The 16,574-nt window shown below is 42.4% G+C and overlaps 1 protein-coding gene across 1 annotated transcript; it reads right to left on the bottom strand.

Moving 5' to 3' along the window:
- Positions 1–3,985: 3,985 nt before the first annotated feature.
- On the bottom strand, positions 3,986–16,560 carry CRIPT (CXXC repeat containing interactor of PDZ3 domain). The gene is made up of 5 exons (XM_069768633.1): positions 16,474–16,560; positions 13,112–13,177; positions 11,184–11,238; positions 6,740–6,843; positions 3,986–4,409 (listed from the first exon to the last, which is right to left on the bottom strand). Exons 1-5 carry the CDS (start codon positions 16,487–16,489, stop codon positions 4,345–4,347), a joined length of 306 nt encoding a protein of 101 aa, XP_069624734.1. The 5' UTR covers positions 16,490–16,560; the 3' UTR covers positions 3,986–4,344.
- Between the last annotated feature and the right edge of the window lie 14 nt (positions 16,561–16,574).

The raw sequence follows: 16,574 nt of genomic DNA, 5'->3' as shown, positions 1-16,574 counted from the left end.
AAGGGTGAATCAAAACCCCGCCTCCATGGCTGAAGATTGTTCCCTCCAAATTCAGGTGACAGTGTCCCTTTAAGATATCGGTGCTAATGTAAAAAAAAAAACCAAACACTACATACTTACATTCCGGTGTCTGTCCCCCGGCGTTCTTGTTTCCTGCACTGACTGAGTGCCGGCTGGCTGTAAAGCACAGCGGTGATGTCACCGCTGTAATCTGCTTTACGGCTGGCCGGTGCTGACAGTGCAGGGAAGCAGAACGCTGAGGGACGTGACAGACACCGGAATGTAAGTATGTACTGTTTGTTTTTTTTTACATTTACACTGGTAACCAGGGTAAACATCGGGTTACTAAGCGCAGCCCTGCGCTTAGTAGCCCGATGTTTACCCTGGTTACCAGTGAAGACATCGCTGAATCACACACGCCGATTCAGCGATGTCTGCGGGAGATCCAGCGACAAAAAAAATAAAGTTCTGGACTTTCTGCTCCGACCAACGATGTCACAGCAGTATCCTGATCGCTGCTGCGTGTCAAACACAACGATATCGCTATCCATATCGTTGTGAAGTTGGACAGTGTGAAGGTACCTTTACACTCCACAGGATGGTGGGGATGGAGACAATAGGTTGAGGGTTGCAGGAGCTCCGGTGTTGGTGAGGCGGTAGCTCCGGTAGTGGTGAGGAGGCAGCGGGGTCAGTGCAGGCTGTAGGCTTTCCTGAAGAGATGAGTTTTCAGGTTCCGTCTGAAGGATCCGAATGTGGTTGATAGTCGGACGTGTTGGGGCAGAGAATTCCAGAGGATGGGGGATATTCTGGAGAAGTCTTGCAGGCGGTTGGGTGAGGAGCAGATAAGGGTGGAGGATAGAAGGAGGTCTTGGGAGGACCGGAGATTACGTGAGGGAAGATATCGGGAGATTAGATCAGAGATATATGGAGGAAGATGTAAGATGATAACTGAGCTGGGATAAAGGAAGTTACACAGCCACAATATTGCAGGACAGTTACTATTATATGTGCAAACTATTTTTACTGAATTGCTTTTTTATTATTAACCCCTTAACGGCCTTGGACGTATAGGTATCCTGCCTTTGATATTGTCATGTGCCTCTAACCGCCATGGGTGTATCTGAGACCAAAAGCAAAAAATAAACCATCACCCGGCCTCAGATCACAAAAACGGAGATGGTTACAGGTCTCAGAAAATAGCGACAAGCAAATTTTTTTTTTCTACAAACTTCGGAATTTTTTTTCACCACTTTAATAAAAAAAAACAAGTATCTATAGGCATGTTTGCGATCTGCATACTTGGACTGACCTGGGAAATCATATTGCCTGGTCAGTTTTACCATATAGTAAACATAGTAAATAAAAATGTTTAAAAAATAGTGACATTACACTTTTGTTGTACTTTTTCTTTTTCCTGTTTTCCAGTACTCTATATGGTAAAATCAATGGTGCTATTTGAAAGTCGTGCAAACAACCAACCCTCATACGGCTATGTTGATGGGGGGGGGGGAGTTATGGCTCTGGGAAGAAGGGGAGCAAAAAAGGAAAATCGCATGGTGCTGAAGGGGTTACAGGGAAACACTGGTAAAAACTTTCATTAAAATGACAAATCTCCTGTTCCTTTTTTGCATCATACTTACAATACTTAAAGTATGAAGGTTAGGGCAGTACCAAAGCAGGAAGTATTTGTGCCTGCAGGTGACATCACAGTATTTATTACCTTTCTGAAGCATGAGAAAGCCTAAAATGTAGCCGAAACATTGCATAATTAGATTCTAATACCCTGTGTTTGCATCTGCTTCTGAGAGCAGACTTCCTTCTATATTCTTTTTTACTTAAATACATGTACACCGTATATCTTTTACACTTTGTTCCCCTGCACCTTACTGGCTGGAGAATGAGTTAACTGAGAATCCATCAGAGAGCTCATTCTGACGGGAGAGCTTAGAACGCTTTTATCTGTCTTCTAGCTTCTCTGTGATCATTTAAGGCCACATGAACATTGGGTCGAACTGTATGATGATAACTCAGCTGTGAGGACAAACTCTGTCAGATCGCGCTCACTGACACATTCTCAGCTACCAATTCAGCAGCCAGCAATGTGCAGGGAAACAAAGCTTGGAAAAGTCAAAACGGTGCAAAAATGTTAATGAAAGACTGATAGCATTCAAGTAAGAAAAATAAAATGCCCTTAAGTGTTGTCTTTTCTTTTAGGTAATGACTTAAAGGGGTATACTCATCTCCAAGATCCTATGCTAACAAGTAGTAGGTGTAATAATAATAATAGCAGGTACCTCCAATTAAAAATGTAGTATATTTCTCCTGATAACATGTTGCTTATCCCATGTACAGGACATTGCAGTAGCTTAGCTATCCATGGTTACGACCAACAGCAACTGTCACTGTATGAGTGGTGGTAACCATGGAAACCTAAGATACTGCAATGCCCTGCACAAGAGGTAAGCGACATGGGTTATCAGAAGAACTATGCTACAAGTCTTATTGGAGGTATTTGCTAATACTATTACTATTACACTACTACATATTGGGATAGGATCTTGGAGATGTAAATACCCCTTTAACCTCCAAATTCCCCAGTTCTAAATTTGGTCAGTCATCTGTACGACAGGCAAAAATTGTACGATCACTGTGGATCATGCTACAGAACCCAGACAGATCCTGAAAATGGGGAGCCCATTGTCTCCTTGTAAAAAAAAAAAAAAAAAGCAGTGGTGAGCATGGGAGACCACCCAACCTACGAGCAGTGAACGAGCCGGGGGTCAAGGAACTTTGGATCTCCCATTGTTATGATCAGTGGCATTCCCAGCGGTCGGGCACTCAATGAGTGATACATTCATCACCTTTCCTGTGGATAGGATATACTGTATATGTTGTCGGTGTTAGACAACCCCTTTAACGTTTCTGTAAATAATACAGGGATATCTTAAAACTAAAGTCTGTCCAAACACGGCTTCTATACACAACAAACATCACACGACATAACGTTTTAAAACATTCAGCTTCTTTAATTTACAATACTCATAACTCCGGATCAGCTGATGTTATTCCGCGCGGATCGGGAGCTGTTCACACTCACATCTGGTGCCTGTTGTGCCAGATTTCTACTATTCTAATCAAGAGAAATAATAATAATAACAAAATAACCTATTTAAAGACCTATTTACTTCGGCTGAAAATCGTAAGAACAAGCTTTCTCAAAAGAGAATGTATCAGCAAAAAATTACCTACTGTATTGTTTAAATCAAATTTTTGTGTTACATGTACTTTTTAAAAAGGTTTTTTTTTATATATATATATATATATACTGTATATATATATATATATATATATATACACTGTATATATATATATATATACACTGTATATATATATATATATATATATATATATATATATATATATATATATATATATATACATATATATATTATATATACATATATATATATATATATATATATATATATATATATATATATATATATATATATATATATATATATATATATATATATATATATATATTACAACCTTTATAAAAATAAAAATTAGTAATCTTGCAATTTTCACACTGGCCACTGGGGGCTTTATTTTTTAGACTCTTGTTTCCTGTCTTTTCAGGAACAGTTTACAGCAGGCTCTTTATCAGCAGAGGCAGGATTAAAATGACAGGTAACGCCGCTATACACAGCTGATAACACAGGATCCACCAATCACAACACAGGATGTCACAGCTCCCCCTCCCTTCCCCCTAACCTTAGCACACGCTCATTAGATGCTTCAGTACATAAGATAGGACCAGGATCCGACCATTGTTGCTAATGTACAGGTGTTCTTTCCAGAAACAATAAGAAAGTCTAAAAAAAAAGCCTCAACGGCACATGTGAAAATTGCAAACGTTCTTATTTTCAAAACAGAATGTGACCTGAAAATAAACATGACAAAAATATAAAAAAAAAATGTATTTAAACGGGTTACATTCTGATGATGCATTCCCTTTAAGAACTATAGTTCCTTTTTTATTTAATTGGAAGCAATAACGCCAACGTGATACTACAACCCTGCCTGCGAAAATGACAAATGAAAAACAATAAAATAACATAGTAAAGTGGGAAAAAAATACTAAACTCACCCCCCCCCAAAAAAAAAAAAAAAAAAAAAAAAAAAAAAAAAAAAATCGAGAAAACATTCATTAATGTCAGAAATGGAAATCTCAGATAACTCTTCTGCTCAGAAAATTAAAAGCGGGACATGAAATATTTACATGGATAATACAGAAGTAAATTCTCCGTCCGTGGCATTATGCTACAGTCTTACAGCTCTTTACACGGAGGTTTGCTTATAGTTCTTTGTGTCCAGGACTTTCTTCCCACACATGGCGCAGATCCCTAAAACAAGAAAAATAGAAAGTATGAAGGAGTGAGGATGTTGCCATCGCCTTACAATGATTTATACAGTGCGTTGCCCCTAGGACATGCAGACATTCTTTCCATTGATAGAGTTGTATGCTGGCTTTTTAGTTGTACGAGATGTAGGATTTTCTGTCAATACCATTTTTTTGATCCATACGACTTTCTTATCTATTTTTATTCAATTTGTTAGGAGGTGATGTAACAAGAAAAAATTTCTAAAAATTCTATTTTTTCCAGCGCTTTGGCATCTAAAAGATGAGCCTTTTCTGGGCAGATTCAGGCTGCTATTTTTAGGCTTGGGGGGGGGGGGGGGGGGGGGGGGGCAATATCTATTGCCCCTTACTAGCCTTAGTATACTAGCCCCCAGCTGTCTGCTTTAGTAAGGCTGGTTGTCGAAAATTGGGGGACCATTTTTTATTTTAAAAAAAAACAGCGTGGAGACCCCTTTATTCTTGATAACCAGCCTTGCTAAAGCTGACAGCTGAGGGTTTTGCCTGGCTGGTTAACAGAACACAGGGGAACCCACGCCGGGATTATTTATTTATAGCGCAGGCGGTGGCTGATCAATACCCCAATCAGCCGCTGCCTGCACTCACTGTTATTAGCGGCAGCTGGTGTATGCTGATGAGAATAATAGTCCCATCGGCCGCCGCCTGCTGTTATCAGTTGAATTTAACTATAATCATTCTCCCCTGTTTGTGCTGATCGCCGGCAAAGCAGGGGAGAATGATGAGAGCAGTCTTCAGCACCCGGCGCCGGGGAACAGCGCTAACTGTACCGCTGCTTCTCAGACGCTGGCACGTGTCACACTGATGACATCCCTGTGTGTTATACGTGTGTGGGACGTTTTGTGGGCCGTGCTGCTATTAAAAAACTGGACATGTCAACGTATTTGCCCGCGGACACACGGTCCATGGAAACACTTGAATGGGTCTACGTGTGCAAGTGTCTCCAGTACATGTGAAAACTCTCCCCACTTGTACCGTACATACTGACGTGGGAAAGACTTAAGAGGGTAAACCATTGCAGCCAGTGCGAGCTCCGATTGCTGCAGTCACTGTCGGGTGCCAGCTATATACCACAAACAGTTAAGTGCCCACATCAGCCGGAAATGTGCTGCGGATGTTGACAAGGGGTTAAACGGATCGTATCCTGTGGACAATCCCCTTTTATTACAATGGTCTTAAGTGATGATCACAGGTGGGGACTTCCAGAAATCAGCTGTAATCTGAAGGAGAATCCAGCAGTAAGTGTTCAGATTTCCTGCAGCGCCACCACAAGGGGAAACAAAGCATTACATATGGTTCAAGAGTTGATAGACATGTGTTGGGCCCTATAGAGCAAAATATGCTCTTCAAACTAAAAAAAAAACGGGGGTCTTGAATCTACTTCTATAAAGCTCTATTAATAAGGATTTGCATACTGCCTCCAGACTTTTCTTTTGCTAGAAAATCTCTGGGAAATCTGGTCTGCAACCAATCAAGGTCTAGACCACATTCAGACATGGCAGATGTGTGGCACAGATTTCCCTCCAGCAGCGTTTTCACACCCACATACACATGTAGCAAAAAAATATCTGGAAAAAGAAAACGTCTGTGCTACGGAAAAGCCGTACAATGCATTTAGCGAAATCCGCAGCAAAATCAGAGATGGAAAATATCTGCCATGTAGTGACACTGCCTTATTGTCACCCAGCTTTCCCAGACTCCGAGATAGAAAATCGAATATATCTCTTTCTTGTTTATAAATGTGCAAAGCAGCAGATCAGCCGTTCAGGATATCCGAAAAAGCTGGGTGAGAAGCCCCTGTCAGTGACAGCCCTGCAAAAGCTGAACCCCAAAACTAGGAATAGGTAATACGGGTTTCTTTAGAGATAAATGCCTATATGAGAGATCGGTTGTCCGGTTTGGTATGGTCTTGTGATTGGCACCGCAGGGCACTTATCCTGGCAGTATAAGAATACCAGGGGAACACCTCATAGTGAAACCCACAGTGCTAAATCTTACCTTGGGGCCAGAGGTGCACGACCGTAAAAGAAGGTACGAACTCTTTAAAGTGGGTATCAAGGTCCTGCAGTAAACTGTAGGACTAAAGTGGGTCACATAATTAGACCTCAAAAGGAATTGTCAGGGTAAACCCTTTGCAATGTGCGGACCCCAGCTAGCTTTCATCATCCTTTATTTGAATGGGCATCATATACTAATACATTTTCCCAGCGGTGGACACTAATGGCCGCTGCTCATGGCCAGGGATTTCAGCTAGTGCATCCTTGCAATTATTCTCCGGTTTTCTTTTCCATTGCTTACCCTTCTTATAGGCACATCCTTGGCAATAGTGCGATCCGGGCTGATGAACAGAACTCTTGCAGATACGACAAATCGCAAATCGATTTTTTCCATATGGGTCAAACCTAAGACAAAAAAAAAAAAAATTTTTAAAAAATAAATGACAATACTGCATTAATAATTCTGCAATATTTATTAGGAAATAATAGGTTTGAGCTAAAACGATCAGAAAATGGACATTAATAGCTGCGGGTATTCGTGTGTGAATGAAAATTTGAACACCATCACAAATAAATTCCCAAATAACGGGACGGATGTAGGGGACTTGTCTGCGGGATGATGAGATTAAAGCAAGTACTAGTAAATCGGATGATACTTCACCCATTCACGTCTATAGGTGCAAAAAGACAAATCATGTGATATTTACAGATTCATTACAATTCGGTAACATAGGGAACTGTGAATGATTAATAGCTGCAGAGGAAAAAAAAAAAAAAACACTGTACACGGATGACGAGGAAGAAAAAATAAATAAAATAAATAAATCGCCCCACGTTTCTGGATGAATGTCTGACCGAGTTCTTATACGCCAGTGTGACCCTTGTCTCCCCCCATTTACTGTATATCCTGGAGCATCGGTGCCAATATTTCGGACCCTGCCAGCAATGATTGGATAGTATCAGCCTTTGTAGAGACAAGACACAATGACCGGGAAAATGAGAACGTCCAGTTGACTACTTATTTCCAAGAGGAATAGCAAAGAAGCAAAACGTCAGAATTGACAGGTCCTCTTTTTAGGGAAATTTATAAGGGATGTCCCATAAATTAAAACTTAGAGGGCCCAGGGTGGAAGAAATAATAATAATAATAATTAAAAAAACACCTATACTGACCTCCGCCCTCAGTACTGTGGCCACTGCTGATGTCCCAGTATCATCATCTGGCAGCGGCCGCAGCCATCACTTTTCATCCGAATAGGAAGATCGACAAAATGAGAAAGCGGCAGCGGCTGATGATTGGCTGCAGCGGTCACATGATGCTCCCTGGCAAACGTGAAAGTCAGGAAACTGGCAAGGGGTACAGTACGACGTGAAAAAAAAGTAGCGCAGGTGCACAAGATGAGTGCAGTTTTTTTATGTCTTCCACCATCCTGGGCCCATTAAGGGGAAATTTTAAAAATAGGAGACAACAGCTAAGGCCACGTTCACACATTCAGTATTTGGTCAGTATTTTACATCAGTATTTGTAAGCCAAAACCAGGAGTGGAACAATTAGAGGAAAAGTGTAATAGAATCATATGCACCACTTCTGTATTTATCACCCACTCCTGGTTTTGGCTACAAATACTGATGTAAATACTGACCAAATACTGAACGTGTGAACGTGGCCTTAAACCATCCCTCCTACTTTGCCTCTGCGACATCGTAGCGAGTTGCTGTCCACGGTATTAGGGAGACTATAGGTGAAGGCTATTATTAGTGATTTATAAACAAAACTCCCCTCAGTGAATCTGGTATTTGGGGTTGAAATAAGAGTTTTCTGTCTTACAAAAAAAATTATTTTAAAAAAGCAGGAAATGTTATAACATAAAGGAATATATGCTCAACAGCTATAACCCAGCGCAGCCCCTACGGTGGTCTCTGTAGGAACGGGAATCAATAACGTCCCATTCTTCAATCACCTGACTGCTGGGGCATGTGATTGGCTGCAGTGGTCCAGAATATCATTGCACCACTGTGCTGGGGCGATCAAGGGTTACAGTTGGTAAAAGTGTTAGCAATATATAACAATCCCGGCATTTTGAGAGAAAAAAAATGGCCTGGCCAGACAACCCCTTTAATTGTTGGTGAGATATGACATTTCTTGTTGCTGCTCGGTCTCTACATAGTGATGATTTCATGTAAATCAATGGAGGGAAGGAAGGATTGTCCTATTCTGCAGGCTGGAAATAGCAGTAACCTTTACCGGAAAATTTCCTGGCTGACGAATTATTAAGTGTTGCCATGGTCACATCTCGGTAAGATCTTCCTGGAATACCGCGCCGTCCTGCGATAGATAGGGTTTATATACGGCGAGCACATTTCCACTACACAGTAGGTTAGCAATTAAAAGGCGCGTCATTCATTGAACTCAATAGGATTTGGGGGTTTCTGATTTTTTTTCATCCATTTTTTTATTTAGTTTTCTGGGGTGGAATGGGGTAAGTGGGGTTTCCTTTCCATCTACCCCATAATTTAATTTTTTTTTATTTTACATTATTTTTTTAATCCTCTTAGGGGATTTGAACCTGCGATCGTAGTATTGCAGTATATAGGAAAAATCACGGTTCTCCTATGGACCTTTGCCTGTAAGTAAGCTTCATTGGAGGACCAAGATGACAGTGACAGAGGCCTTCAGTAGGCCCCCAGCTGCCATGATAACCAATCGTTTCCAGAGATCGTGTTGCGGGGAGCCAATGGAAGCCTGTCACCACATTCCCTAGCATGGATATCATTCAAATACCGCTGTCAGAGAGTAACAGAGGCATTTCAGTGGTTATTTGCAGCGATCAGAGAATGCTCTGGTTGCTGCAGCTACATGCAGATGTCGGCTATGTAACACAACCGTCATCTGCTCGAGACTGCTTCATACACACATTGTTGGCGCAAGTCATTAAGGATTTAAAGGAGGTTATCTGGTACCACCCGGAGCCGCTTACATTACAATCTTGCGTCTCGGTAGGTTTGTGAGGCCGTAAAGTAATCGGCACTGCTCACCTCTGATGCTGAAGATTGCGGCTCTGGACAGCACTTGATGACCCCTTTAAGTGTCTTTTGATGAGGACTCAGAATCTGCTCCTAAATCCTTGTAAAAAAAAATAAAATAAAATAAGTGTGTGAACCTACCCTAAGTAACACAGCACTGCAGCACGTTCTCGCATAAAGTGTGGTCATGCCTTTACGATGACCGAGATGCTTGGGTGTTCTTTCCAGTGTGAACTCCCAATTTAAAGATCTCTGTCATCAGATATAACATTTTACCCTTTTTAAGTACCTGGACACTTTTCATTTTTGCACTTTTGTTTTTTCCTCCTCCTATTCCAAGAGGCATACATTTTTCATTTTTCCACAGACATCATCAGAGAAAGGCTTGAGTTGTACTTAAGGAGCCTTATTCCTCAGCGCCGCTTTTTAACGGAGCTGAAAAATAAATGGCTAGCGTTCCCCAGCGTCGGAAAATCTCCGGGTCTTGGCCTATATCTGCTGTCCGGTACCCGGCACCAATAGCAGATTTTCCTATTTGTTCATTTTGATCACTGTGATAGACCCTATCACAGTGATCAAAATAAAAAAAATAGTAAATCAAACCCCCCTTTATCACTCCCTTAGTTAGGGAAAAATAATATGAAAAATTCTTAATTTTTTCCATTCTTCGCAGTTCGGGTTAGAGTTGGGTTGTGGTTAGGGTTCGGATTAGGGATGTGTTAGGGTTGGAGTTAGAATTGGGGGGGGGTTTCCAATGTTTAGGCACATCAGGGGGTCTCGAAACACGACATGGTGCCCGCCATCGATTCCAGACAATTCTTGTTCAAAAAAATCAAACTGTGCTACCTCCCTTCTGAGCCCTGCCATGCGCCCAAACAGTGGCTTTCCCCCCAAATACGGGGTATCGGTATAGTCAGAATTGCACAACACATTTTGTCGTCTATTTTCTCCTGATACCCTTGTGAAAATAAAAAATGTGGGTCTAAAGTAAAATTTTTTGTGGAAAAAAGTTAAATGTTAATATTATTCTGTCCATGGATCTTTGTTGTTTTTTTTTGCCTGCTAAGCTGCACGTTATATTAATACCATTTCGAGGTAGATAAGACTTTTTTTTTTTTTTAAAGAGTGATGACTGAAAACCTACAATTCTGGCAGGTTTTTTTTTTCCTCCATATAACGTACAGATTAAGGTTTAAATAATTCTGTATTTTGATAGATTGGATTTTTTCGGACTAATGATATTAAATAGGTTTATTTTTTAATATTTTTTTTTCCTTACTATGATATTGAAGTATATAGTGTAATTCTGGCTCTGCAATTTTTCTCTGTTAAAATAACTGCCACCCAAACAGAAACCAATTTGACACCATTATAGTCAATGTTGTCCATCTGGTGCCATAGGACAAATCTATTTTTGCAGGAGTACTGAATTTCTTTTCCCGCAACGAAATGATTGTAATTAAAATGATTAAATGATAAAAGTAAAAAATAGTTAATCATTAATTGTAAATGGTTGCCGTCCACCTTTTCCCTAAATAACTATAGTGCATGGTGGATAAAGTGTATAGGTGCTACAGGATAGTACATAAGACACCATCTGCAGATCTGTGTACGTGGGCATCCAGGCACAGCAAAGAGGCAAATGACCAAATCGTGCAATATCCTGGGAGGATACAGGAGAGGACACGGATGTGATGGTAGCGGGCTCTGTAGACACTAACCTTGCTCTCTTTGATGTCAGGGCTTTGTTTTCATTCAGTTTTCGGCCGCCGCTTTCTGCAAGTTAATTGATAAAATAAATTATAGTTTCCAAACATCATTTTAAAAACAAAAACAATGCAAAGAAATCACAAAAATACTAACTAAATTTATTATGTATCTGAAGCCTATACCGGTCTTAATATGAAGCATTAGACCATGGACATAACTAAGGGAGCCGATATTCTGCCCACGATCTTTTATTGTGTTTTTCAGCCTCAATACTAACCTACCAGCATAAGTACCGTGTCAGATAGGAAAACTGTGAAGGACATACACACACACACCAACATGCAGGTTTACATTAGGCATAAATACTGTATATAAAATATGCACCTGCTAAGTCATCATCTCGCGAGACCGTAATGCACTCTTCAGACTGGAGCGCACGAAGAGCGTCGGTAACCGCTTCGATCCGGGGGGCCACCGGAGGGTGAGTATATAACTATTTTTAATTTTAATCCTTTTTTTTTAACAGGTATATGGTGCCCACATTGCTATAGACTGCGTGGGCTGGGCAATATACTACATGGACTGTGCCATATACAACGTGGGCTGCGCAATATACTACGTGGGCTGGGCATAGGCAGCATCAATAGTAAAAAGTTGGGGACACACAGGGTTAATAGCAGCGATAACGGAGTGCGGTACCCGCGGCATAACGCGGTCCATTACCGCCGGCATTAACCCTGTGTTAGCGGTGACCAGAAGGGAGTATGCGGGCGCCGGGCACTGACTACGGAGAGTAGGGAGGAACTAATCGGACTGTGCCCGTCGCTGATTGGTCGCGGCAGCCATGACAAGCAGCTGGCGAGACCAATCAGCGACGCGGGATTTCCGTCATGCACATAAATGCAACAAATACACTGACATTTTTGTGATGCACCACACTCTCAGATGTCCAGTCAATTTTGTTTTCCATTTATCCATAGTTGTAAGACATTATTTATGCCATTTACCAATCATCAAATATGTGTAAATTAATTACTGGTTTGTGACATACATTTTTAGAAAGTATCTAAAAAGTGTGATTATTATGACTGTTTTTCATTAGCTAATTTTATAAAAAATAAAAATAAAAAAAAAACTCCCTGACTTTTATTTTGCCCCCAATATGCATATATAAAGAGCTGTACATTTATAAAGCAATATCAGTTTTATATGTACCAATACAATATGCCTATAAAGAAGAAGAATACTTCAAATACAGTTAATATTCCTATACTCCACAACTACTGGAGTCACAACAGTTATAACTGAACGAATGTGGAAAGATCCCATCGCTCTCAAATGTGTCTAAAGCATACCCTATGCCATCTTTAGGCTTTCAAAATGAGCGGGAAACTTAAAGAAATGTGTTCTAGTATGACTGCCATCTTGGTACACTTTAGTATCATCATGTATCTACATTTCTATGATGTCCCGGTACTATTAAAGGGAACGTGTTATCAGGATTTACCCCTAGAAGGGAGCACTTTATCAGCCTCCTAATACCCTCATTACTGATGCTTTTAATAGCCCTGCTCCATGACTGCAGACTGGTGAATCCTCACATCATGCACACTGAGCAATGTGAGGATTCTCCGGTGCTGGAGAATGTGATCGCTGGTATGCAATTCGAAATTTCAAATACTTCCGGACGTATTTCGACTAGACTATATTCTGCCTTGCTCATTTCACTGGAACATAGTATTCGAGCACGCTGAAGTCACTCGGTTAGCACACGAGCATGCTCATATAATACCTTACCTGAGCACATTCGCTCATCACTACTTATTCAGACTGTTAGACATCGGCACATTTCACTCAGTTTGTTCACAAACGCACAACAAAAAAATAAAGTCTAAAAAGTAAGAAAAAGACACACAAGACACAATAAAATGTGACTTACCGGTGGTATTCCTGGCTCCTGCCTTCCATGTGTCAGGCGTGATAACTGTGCCCAGCTTCTTCTCACCTGTAACACAGATATCACATCTGCAATATTCATTGTGATGTCGACAAAGAACATTATAAAATAATAGTAGTCAGTGCTCTCAAATGGGATTCCCATCTCTTATAATAATCACCAACATGCTGCAAACTGGTGAAAGAACAATCAGTGTAAGCCATGGCGAGCAGTGGGGAACCTCAAGCCAGAAATCTTACTCCGGTCCCTGCTTGTAGTAAGATTTGCAGTGAGGTGCATGGAGGCGCGCCATTTGTCAGACGCTCCTGATTTATTAAGAGTTGTGAGCCTCTTAATAAATCAGGCGCCCCCCGACTCCAGCACGCCCCCTCATTAAGAGGAACGTCAAGAACGTCTCCAGTCTTAATGAATCAGGGACACTGAGTCCACGATATGTCACAGTGCAGAGGATTTAAGTAAAATGTGTCAGGAAACAAGGCATTGGCAGACATAATTCATATTACTGCGTGTGATGATCATCCAAGAGCTACGGTACACCCTGTACTTCCATATTTAACACTATAAATTAATGTCCTCATTAATCATTATTTTCCTCCAATTAACCCTTTATTGAGCAGGCCCTGAAAGAGGCATAATAACCAGTTTCCCCCCGCCCCATTTCTGTTTCTCCACTTTTCAGCAGTCATAACTTTTTTTTTCACCCACACCGCTAATCAGACTCTGTTTTATGTAGAACAAACAATAATATTTCTGTAAAATTGTTTTGGCATGCACATAAATTGCAGTGTAATACATATAACAGTGTTGACAAAAGATACAGGGGTGTGGGTCTCCCACAATGGAGATGATGAAAATTGGAGTGTTCGCATAAAGTACAGTAACTATGATGCGAAAAATGTCTTTTAGTTTAAAAACAGAGTAAAAACACAAGACGTTTCGGCTAACAGTCTTCCTCAGGTGCTCCAGTTAAGGGGGAAAAAAAAGCTCCCTGCAGAGACCTAAGTCACTGACAAAGCTCATCTGGTCCAATAGAACCCAGCAGCTCTGCTATAACAGGCACAGCGCTCATTACCAATGCTTCCATTCAGTACACAGCACTTACTGAGTGCAATGTATCTAGGAAAACAGAAGTTGCAACAAAAAAAAAAACCTTATCTTTTCCGGTTTCTACAGACAGTCTAATGTACATAGAGGCACCCCTCCTGCCAGAAGATGTCGGGGGACATATGGATCCAGCATGACTGATGTCGAACTAGCAATATTTTTGTTCTCGAGACAAGCCACCCACAGATGTCTCATAGAGCAGTGTTCCCCAACTCCAGTCCTCAAGGCCCACCAACAGATCATGTTTTCAGGTTTTCCTTTGTTTTGCACAGGCAATGCAATTATCACCTGGGCCTGTTGGTGGGCCTTGAGGACTGGAGTTGGGGACCCCTGTCATAGAGAACACAGGACACTCGGCAAAGCGAGCGCTCTCAAGTATGGGAGAGACGGTCATACTGCTCGTCCTACAGCCATGTAAGATGTATGGGGGACGTTCGTATATAGTTACATTCCCCATAATAGGAGAACCCTTTCTTAGAGCACTGCATAATAAAAACACGGTGTGACGGGGTAGGGACCTCCCATTTGTCAATGTATATACAAATTTTCCTAATGAATAACAGAGGAACAATGTGGAGCTCTCAGAAAAGAAGCTTCAGAAGTGTTATGTTATGAGGAGAGTAAATATTTGCTAAAATATCAGGAGAGGCCACAGGTTCTTTTTAACCCCTGACATCCTGACTAGAGTTGAGCGAGTTTGCTTATCTGGCAAGGTATAGCGCTTACCGAATAAGCGGCAGAGGGAACGCGGATACCGGGAGCGCTCCGGATAATCGGCTGCATGTGTCACCGCCACCATACATGCATGGAGAGCGCCATACATGTGTCGCCGTCACCATACATGCATGGAGAGCGCCATACATGTGTCGCCGTCACCATACATGCATGGAGAGCGCCATACATGTGTCGCCGTCACCATACATGCATGGAGAGCGCCATACATGTGTCGCCGTCACCATACATGCATGGAGAGCGCCATACATGTGTCGCCGTCACCATACATGCATGGAGAGCGCCATACATGTGTCGCCGTCACCATACATGCATGGAGAGCGCCATACATGTGTCGCCGTCACCATACATGCATGGAGAGCGCCATACATGTGTCGCCGTCATCATACATGCATGGAGAGCGCCATACATGTGTCGCCGTCACCATACATGCATGGAGAGCGCCATACATGTGTCGCCGTCATCATACATGCATGGAGAGCGCCATACATGTGTCGCCGTCACCATACATGCATGGAGAGCGCCATACATGTGTCGCCGTCACCATACATGCATGGAGAGCGCCATACATGTGTCGCCGTCACCATACATGCATGGAGAGCGCCATACATGTGTCGCCGTCACCATACATGCATGGAGAGCGCCATACATGTGTCGCCGTCACCATACATGCATGGAGAGCGCCATACATGTGTCGCCGTCACCATACATGCATGGAGAGCGCCATACATGTGTCGCCGTCACCATACATGCATGGAGAGCGCCATACATGTGTCGCCGTCACCATACATGCATGGAGAGCGCCATACATGTGTCGCCGTCACCATACATGCATGGAGAGCGCCATACATGTGTCGCCGTCACCATACATGCATGGAGAGCGCCATACATGTGTCGCCGTCACCATACATGCATGGAGAGCGCCATACATGTGTCGCCGTCACCATACATGCATGGAGAGCGCCATACATGTGTCGCCGTCACCATACATGCATGGAGAGCGCCATACATGTGTCGCCGTCACCATACATGCATGGAGAGCGCCATACATGTGTCGCCGTCACCATACATGCATGGAGAGCGCCATACATGTGTCGCCGTCACCATACATGCATGGAGAGCGTCATACGTGTGTCGCCGTCACCATACATGCATGGAGAGCGCCATACATGTGTCGTCGTGACCCCTCTGACTTCCATTAGCGCTATATTCACCGTCACATGTGCCATGATGAAGCCTCCGACACAGAAGGGACCGCCGCCTAAAACTGGGACTGTCACCCTGACCGTCAGAGTTGTCATAGGGCCACGATCACATTGGTGTTGGAGGCTGCACCTCAAATACTCGGTTTCCTGAGAAGATAATGAACCCTTCAACTGTTGCAATACTACAACCCTCACCATGCTCTGACTCACTGTAGTTCCCCGGTGTAGTGACCCTGGAGGTGCGCGGTCACGTCACACCGGGTATGTACGGCCCGGACAGCTGTGGAGTCAGGTGACACTTACATTTGTCGCACACCATCTTTTCCCGACCTCCTCTCTGCTCCCGGCAGCGGAGAACTGTAAACAACAGGACACTTCCGGTGTCGCCACTTCCGTTTGATCAC

The sequence above is a fragment of the Ranitomeya imitator genome, chromosome 5 (assembly GCF_032444005.1).
Source record: "Ranitomeya imitator isolate aRanImi1 chromosome 5, aRanImi1.pri, whole genome shotgun sequence".
NCBI lineage: Eukaryota > Metazoa > Chordata > Amphibia > Anura > Dendrobatidae > Ranitomeya > Ranitomeya imitator.
The sequence above is the reverse complement of the archived record's forward strand: the minus strand, read 5'-3'. Positions and strand labels throughout refer to the sequence as shown.

Bases quoted from the DNA above. Each gene is read 5' to 3' on its own strand.
- CRIPT (XM_069768633.1), bottom strand. The intron at 6,844-11,183 runs GTTAGTGTCTAC...TTTTTGTCTTAG, and splicing joins CTGACATCAAAGAGAGCAAG to GTTTGACCCATATGGAAAAA. The intron at 4,410-6,739 runs GTAAGCAATGGA...TTCTTGTTTTAG, and splicing joins AGGATGTGCCTATAAGAAGG to GGATCTGCGCCATGTGTGGG.